At 50.9% G+C, this 7,740-nt stretch overlaps 1 protein-coding gene across 1 annotated transcript; it reads left to right on the top strand.

Annotated features, from left to right (window-relative positions):
* The first annotated feature begins 3,696 nt into the window (after positions 1-3,696).
* Positions 3,697-7,719, top strand: RIPK3 (receptor interacting serine/threonine kinase 3). Its single transcript, XM_030318833.1, has 10 exons — positions 3,697-3,865; positions 4,119-4,259; positions 4,398-4,707; positions 5,163-5,302; positions 5,429-5,475; positions 5,686-5,853; positions 5,962-6,029; positions 6,272-6,634; positions 6,778-6,838; positions 7,393-7,719. Exons 1-10 carry the CDS (start codon positions 3,840-3,842, stop codon positions 7,539-7,541), a joined length of 1,473 nt encoding a protein of 490 aa, XP_030174693.1. The 5' UTR covers positions 3,697-3,839; the 3' UTR covers positions 7,542-7,719.
* Positions 7,720-7,740: the final 21 nt, after the last annotated feature.

The raw sequence follows: 7,740 nt of genomic DNA, 5'->3' as shown, positions 1-7,740 counted from the left end.
TAAGAAATTTTTAAAATGTGTTCGTTATGGGGCGCCTGGGTGTCTCAGTGGGTTAAGGGTCTGACTTCAGCCCAGGTCATGATCTCAAGGTCCGTGAGTTCCCAGAGCATCAGACTCTGTGCTGACATCTCAGAGCCTGGAGCCTGCTTTAGATTCTATGTCTCCCTCTGTCTCTGTCCCACCCACGCTCATGCTCTGCCTCTCTCTTTCTCTCTCTCTATCTCTCTCTTTCTCTCAAAAATAAATAAACATTTTAAAAGAAAAAAATGTGTTCGTTATGCTTTACATAGCATTTAGCTATCCTGTTATGGGAACTCTGTCACACTACTGGAGTAGATAGAATTTCCGAAACAATCAAACAAAAATGTGATTGTATGGTACCTATTGCCTTATAAGCTGCCTTTTTCCCCACTTGATATATGATAGACACCTGCCATGATAATAAATATGGGTCTAGAGCACCATTTTAATGGCTACATAGTCATCCACTGCATAATTTATTTATAATCTTTGTAATATATATTTATTTATGTATAACCTTTTCGTGTTATGGGATATTTAGGGTTCTGTTTTCATCACTATGTCAGACAACACTTCAGTGAATATCCTTACAGCTGAGTTATTGCATACACATGATCTTCTTCCTTCTTTAACTGTTTATAAAAGTAACATACGCTAACATAAACTGTTCAAACACTAAGGAAAATGAAAATTCTCCATAATCCTTTTTATCATCCCCTCAATTAATACCATTTGATCTATAACTGGAATCTCTTCATCAAACAACAGATCAGAATTAGTTCTGGCTAGAATATGTAAGAAGAGAAACCACACCCTCTGCCCTCCCACCCCCACAACTAAGGATAGGGAACCAGAGCAGGTACTAGGAATGTGCTGAAGGTGACCAAAGACCATCAGAAGCAAAAAACTGAAGAGATGAGAAACACCCAAATTCTCCAAAAGCCTGGGACAGGGGCAGAGGCTCTGTTAGGGGTCAGCAGCACTAGGCCTCAGGAAAGGCCACAGCTCCAAAATCTAGGGATCAGCTCTGTTTTGCCAGGTCCCCCCACCTAGAAGCAGGCACTCACTCCAGGCTCCTCTTCCTGCTCCTCCTTCTTTTAAAGGGGTTTGGTTTGTTTTGAGTCAAAAAGTAGTACAGGCTATGACACTATCCCCAAATCCACACTTTATAGTGGCTTACCCCTGAGTCTCAGGGCCTTAGCCCAATCTAAACATATTCGGCCATAAAAAGGTCTTTAAGCACCCTTCTAATGTCTTTCTGCCTGCTTCCCCTCAAGGGGAGCCTGGGGTCTTCTCCCAAAAGATTCATGAACAAGATGGCTGCCTTCTCTGGTGGCTCTTGACTCCTGACTAGACTTTTTTGAGGACCTGCTGCACTTGCCTTTATATTCTGTGAAATGCCATCCTGTCTCAACAATAAAGTCGATTTCATGTGGGTTCTGTCAGCCATGAAGATGCAGGTGGGAGCCCCCAAACCTTAACAAAGTGCAACCTCCTTTTTTCCTCCCAATGAGTTTGGAGCTCCAGCAGGAGTGATCAAAGTTGTAAGGAATCCCCAAAAGTCTTCGTTGTTCACTTAATTCAATTCAACAAATATTTACTGGGTGCCTACCATGTACTGGTTTTTAAAGAGACTACAGGGGCACCTGGGTGGCTCTGTCTTTTAAGCATCTGACTCTTTTTTTTTTTTTCTAATGTTTATTTATTTTTGAGAGATGGAGGGTGAGTGGGGGAGGGGCGCAGAAAGAGAGAGAGAGAGAGAGAGAGAGAGAGAGAATCTGAAGCAGGCTCCAGGCTCTGAGCTGTCAGCACAGAGCCCGATGCAGGGCTTGAACTCATGAACCATGAGATCATGACCTGAGCCGAAGTCAACTGAGCCACCCAGGCACCCCAAGGATCTGACTCTTGATTTCAGCTCAGGTCATGATCTCACGGTTCATGAGTTCAAGCCTCTTATTGGGCTCTGCACTGATAGCATGGAGCCTGTTTGGGATTCTCTCTCTCCCTCTCTCTCTGCTCCTTCCCCACTTGCATGTGTGCACCACATCAGAGCACACACACACACACACACACACACACACACACACTCTCTCTCTCTCTCTCTCTCTCACTCTCTCTCTCTCTCTCTGTCTCTCAAAATGAATAAACTTGAAAAAAAAATAAAGAGACTACAGTCCTAGAATTCCCTAAATAGCTCAAAAAAAGCACAAACTGACTCTACCAGAATTCATGGATCTAAAAATCACAGTTGGGGCACCTGGGTGGATCAGTCGGTTAAACGGCCGACTTCGGCTCAGGTCACGATCTCGCGGTCCATGAGTTCGAGCCCCGCATTGGGCTCTGTGCTGACAGCTCAGAGCCTGGAGCCTGTTTCAGATTCTGTGTCTCCCTCTCTCTCTGACCCTCCCCCGTTCATGCTCTGTCTCTCTGTCTCAAAAATAAATAAATGTTAAAAAAAAAAATTAAAAAAATAAATAAATAAATAAAAATCACAGTTAACTGCTGGCCATGTTTGTTCCATCCAGCAGAGTGCATGGACCACTGGACAGAATGGAAAGTGCATACCAAGGTGAGCACCTTCCAGTGAGAGTCAGGTCTCCCCATAAAGGACTGAGTGCTAGGACTGGCCACATATAGTTTCCACAGCCTCCAGCCACGGTGAGGCCTTCGGTATCCAGCTCAAGAGTGGAGAGTAAGGAGTGGGTATGTCTTCATAGACACCTTTTGTCTACCCTAAATCCTTAAGGCTCCACAAATTCCTGCATTTCCAAAGGCCCTCGTCCAGAATACATGCTTGCTGGGCACATGTGTTAACCAGGGAATTCGTGTGGAGGTATTGGTGTGGCGGGGAGAGGGCAAGGATGTGTTTCCCCTCCAATGTCCACCACAATGTCAGTTGCCCTTGGCTGGGTCAATTCATCTAGCTGACCACCACGCCCTGAGAGTCAAATCACTACCAATGCCAAGGGCTTGCCTCAGCAAGAGCAGCTGTCAGGGACTGGGCAGAAATACAGACAGGGACCCTTCACTACGCTATTAGATGCTTCACACCTTCTTTAGCCACATTCACAACAGTTAAGAGGTACAGACTGATGGTTCAGTCAGTCCGTCAAACCTGATGGTTCTGAGCTAGGCCTGAAGTCAGCTCTATACTGGCTTGGGCAAGGTATTTAAGCTACCTGTGCCTGTTTCCTCATCCACAAAGAAGTAATAAAAGTAGTACCAATCCCCCTAGGGTGGATGTGAGAATTAAATAAGCTAATACATGTACCTGGCACATTCGAGCTTTACAGAATTGTTAGCAGTGATCGTAGGGCATTTGGGGGAGGGCTAAATGCTTGGACCATAAAATCCTCCTCAGCCTCATCCCCTCCCTACAGCAGGCCTGGTAGGTGGTGGAGACGGAAATCCTGTGGGAGAAGGGAGAGACACAGGCTGCAGGAGTGGATTGTGGGTCCCTGAAAGATGAGGATTATTTGTGTGGCACCCTAAGGTCTCAGTGACACCTAACCTGGCTGTGACATGCTGCAGGTGCTCAGGAAATATGAGTTAGGAAGGAAAAAGACTAACTTTCGGTTCTGCCTCCCTGCCTCCTTGGGGCGGCACCCTAGACACGCGCCCCTGGGGCGGGACCCTAGATGTACCAGCGAATGAAGGAAGTGGTTTAGTCACTCCGGGTAGAGGAGGAGCAAACCGGGAAGTGGAATCCTTGCAGTGACCCCTCTCGCGACCCCCTGTCTCTCTCTGCCACAAACCCCCCCCCTCCCCCCCGCTCCCAGAAGTCACTCCATCCGTGTGGACTCGCACCTTCCAGCCTGATGTCTGATGTTGGCGTCAAGTTATGGTCAGTGGAGAGCAGGATACGGATACGGATATGCAGCCTGACACTCGCAGCCACTCAGCCCTCCCCTCCCCTCCCCTACCCTCCGCAGACTAGCTCCGGGAATGCCATTGAGCCCCTTACTGAGGCTGGAGCACAGTGGGACCCTGGGGGTGGGCAGGGGTGGGAGCTGGGATTTGAAGTGAACGTGCAGAGTCACCGGTGTCACGGGGCAGGGGAGGGGGTGCGGTCTGGAAGACCGGGCCCCCTCTTTCAGGCCCAGCGGTACCCCAGCCTCCCTGGTTCCCCTCGAGGAATTGGAGAACCTGAAGTTCATCGGTGAAGGTGGGTTCGGGGCGGTGTTCTGGGCACGACACAGGACGTGGAATTTAGATGTGGCAGTCAAGATCATGAACAGGTGAGTGACCTGAGCAGAGGGGCTGGGGCTTCCTGGGGTCTGGCCCAGAAGGAGGGGCCGCTGTGCTGTGGGCCTGATTGGGTAAAAGAGGGATCTTCCAAGAGCAGAACCCCACTCCAACTCTTTCCTGGAATGTAGGGAGACGATATCCAGGGAGGTGAAGGCCATGGCAAGTCTGCGGGGCCAGCATGTACTGCACCTGCTGGGGGTCACCGGGAAGCTAGAATGGGAACATGTGCGTGGGCCGGCTCTGGTAACTCAGTTCATGGAAAACGGTTCCCTGGTGGGGCTGCTGCAGCCCCACTGTCCTCGGCCCTGGCCGTTCCTCTGTCGCCTGCTGCAGGAGTTGGTGCTGGGGATGTGTTACCTGCATAGCCAGAATCCAGTGCTTCTGCACCGGAACCTCAAGCCCTCCAACGTCCTGCTGGACTCAGACCTGCACGCCAAGGTCAGCCCACCCATAGCCCAGCCCAGCCTCTGGACACAGTCCTGTCTCAGAACTGTTCTAGCCCCACCCACTAGACACAGAAACTGCTTCAGCTCTGTCTGCTGCATACTCTCAGCATTTCCCTTGGGACACAGGTGTCAAAGCCCACCCAGGAGCCATGGCCCCTACCATACCAGGTGTTTGAGACCCTGACCAACACGGTCAGTTCCACAGGCCCACCCACCAGTCCATCAAAAACCTCATGGCTGACCTAGCTGAGGAGACTCAGACTTTGACCCAGCCCCATGAGAGGGTACCCAGACCTCCAACCCAAGGGCCCTACTGGTCCTCCCATTCCCCTAACCCTCAAAACCCCCTTTACAAGGCTGGACCTGCACCTTGTGGTGGGAGAGGGAATTCTGAAAGTTGCCTTACCTGTCTATCCCCAACCTTCTCCTTCCTCCCTCCCTTTCCAGCTGGCAGATTTTGGACTATTCACATTTCAAGGAGGCTCAACGTCACTGGCAAGATCTGAGGAGTTAGCCCTAGCCTACTTGGCCCCAGAACTGTTGGCTGATGTAAACCGGAGAGCCTCCATGGCTAGCGATGTCTACAGGTAAGGTACCCACTCTAAACACACATTCCAAATTTCTATACCTCTCTGGACCCTTCTAGGAGCCGGTATATGGGAAAGTAGTCTTGCCAGCAGTTTGCTCAGGTCTCAGCTTTGTGTCTCCTGCAGCTTCGGGATCCTAATGTGGGCAGTGCTAGCTGGAAGAGAAGCTGAGAGTAAGACTCTAGGCAGACACTGGGATCCTTAATTCCAGGTGCCCTCCTCCTGCAAGCCTCCAAACCCTCTTCTTCCAGCTTACCTGCTCAGACTGCCTGACTTTCTCCTCACCTTGCCTTGGACTACACTCCTTTCTCCTTCCCATGGTGGAGCAAGTGGCCCCTCATACCCTGAATGTCTTTTCTTCACATCCTCCACCCCCACTCCAGTAGTGGCCCAGAAATCAGCAGTACAGGAAGCAGTGTGTGAGAGGCAGATCCGGCCCCCATTGACCAAGCTGCCTCAGCCCGGCCCGGAGACTCCTGGTTTGGAAGGACTGAAGAGGTTAATGCAGCACTGCTGGAGCCATGAGCCCAAGGACAGGCCCTCCTTCCAAGGTGAACTGGCCATTTAGCTGTCAGCCAGGGTAGGCCTGGATCTGTCAGCAGGGGGCTTCTCCCTGGGAAGGTTTGGCTCATCTGCCACCCCACTCTGCTTGTTTCCAGAATGCCGACCAAATACCGAGGAAGCCCTCAATCCGGTAAACAAGGAGATGGATGCCGCAGTCTCCATGGTGAGTGTCCAATGCCACCCCCAACCCCAGAGCGGAGCAAGGATGGCACAACATGGCTCTCTTGGCCACCCAATGACTCCCCACTGACCACTGTTCTTTATGCATGCCTTAATCTTTGGCCCCACTCTCCCCACCTCACCGCTGAGTTCCCAGGTAATGGATTATGGACCAAGAGATTCTTTCCTTGGGTTTACACTGGCTCTCCCACTTCCATGCCCAGAACGCTCCTTTTATCCTTGCAGGTGAAGAAGTTCCTGTCTGAGCACAGGGGTAGCAACAGGATGTTGTCTGCCCCCAAGCCAGGCCCAGGAGGGACAGAAACGGATGAGCCTAGGGGAACCACAGGAAGCCATGATTCTATAGCCTCTGAGATGTTGAACAAACTAAATCTGAAGGAGGCCCCCAGCTGTGTTCCTAAGAAATGTACAAATCTTCCTGAGAGGATCAGGACACAGGGAGACAAGGTTCAGCCTTCCCGGAGAGCAGGGATACCTTCAGCCTCAACAGCCCCATCTCCCCAAACTCCAGAGACCTCACCTTTCAGAAATCATACCCCCAGCCCCAAGTTGGCTTGGACCCCAGGTCCTGGACCCAAAGGGAATCAGGTGAGACCCTGGCAGAACTAGAGGATGCACTAGGAATCCTGTGAATCCTGTCCCCCTCGCCAGGGAAAATTTGGGGCTGAAGGGGATGCAGCAGGGGAATAGGCCCCAGGACAGGGAGCCTAAGAGAGCTGTGTTGTTCGCAGGGGGCTAAGAGACATGGCACCAACCGGCCAACCAGGGCACCAGGGCTAAATCCAATACCAGGTACCCACTCCCCACTCCTTCCTTTCTCCTGCTTAATTCTTCCACTGGCTTCTTCCTCAAAGACCATATATAGATCCAGGGTACCTTGGGTAGCAGGGGAGAGAAAGGGCTAGTGGCCAACTACCCCAAACTTCTCGTTTCATAAAATGAAGAAACTGACACCCACTGGGACTAGATCCCACTGAGGTCACACAGCAAAGCCTGGATTTGCCCTGAGCTTCCTGACTTTCCCCGGCACCAGCTCTGTGAACCCCTAACTTCCGTTGTTGCTATACTGGTCCAGAGGGGCTCCTGGAAGAAAAGACCCAAATATCAGGGTCTCAGACATTAGTTGCCACTCCTTTTGAACTTCTGCAAATTGGTTCTGAAGGGGCAGCAGGAAGGGGAAGGCCAAGGCATGCCTTGACCCAGCCACAGGCCAGCCTAGAGACCCCATACTTGCAATTCCCCAGGATGGACACAAGGTGCCGCTGCCCCTCCACCCTGCTGCTCCTCCTAATTTTGAGGTCCTCACTACTTAACCCTTCCACTAACCCTGCAAATTTCTCTTAAAGGGCCGCCATCTGTTATCATAAATGACAGCCATGCGGTACAGGTGGGAGACAACAACTACTTGATTATACAAGGAGGAACTGCCTTATCCACACAGGGCCAGGCACCTTGGGGCATGGGTAGAGGCTGGCAGCGTGCCCCCCACAAGTAGGTGGGGAAGAAGGGCCACAAGAACCAAGAAGCCTGGAGTGGGCTGCAGGGCCAGTACAAAGCAGGTTCTGAGCTACCTCTTGGACTTGAAGCAATTAACTGAGACTTTCTTTAAGGGCCATCTGGCCTGCAGCCAAACTGACTTTGTGCAGAGGAGTCAATAAACGTGGTGAATTTTTTTTAAGTTTATTTATTTTAAG

This window comes from Lynx canadensis, chromosome B3 (genome assembly GCF_007474595.2).
Source record: "Lynx canadensis isolate LIC74 chromosome B3, mLynCan4.pri.v2, whole genome shotgun sequence".
Lineage (NCBI taxonomy): Eukaryota > Metazoa > Chordata > Mammalia > Carnivora > Felidae > Lynx > Lynx canadensis.
Note: the sequence above shows the minus strand (reverse complement) of the source record. Positions and strands in the feature narration are given on the sequence as shown.

Excerpts from the sequence above, each read along its gene's own strand:
- RIPK3 (XM_030318833.1), top strand. The coding sequence starts at position 3,840 with ATGTCTGATGTTGGCGTCAAGTTATG. Across the intron at positions 4,260-4,397 it reads GCAGTCAAGATCATGAACAG|GGAGACGATATCCAGGGAGG; the intron begins GTGAGTGACCTG and ends CCTGGAATGTAG. Across the intron at positions 4,708-5,162 it reads ACTCAGACCTGCACGCCAAG|CTGGCAGATTTTGGACTATT; the intron begins GTCAGCCCACCC and ends CTCCCTTTCCAG.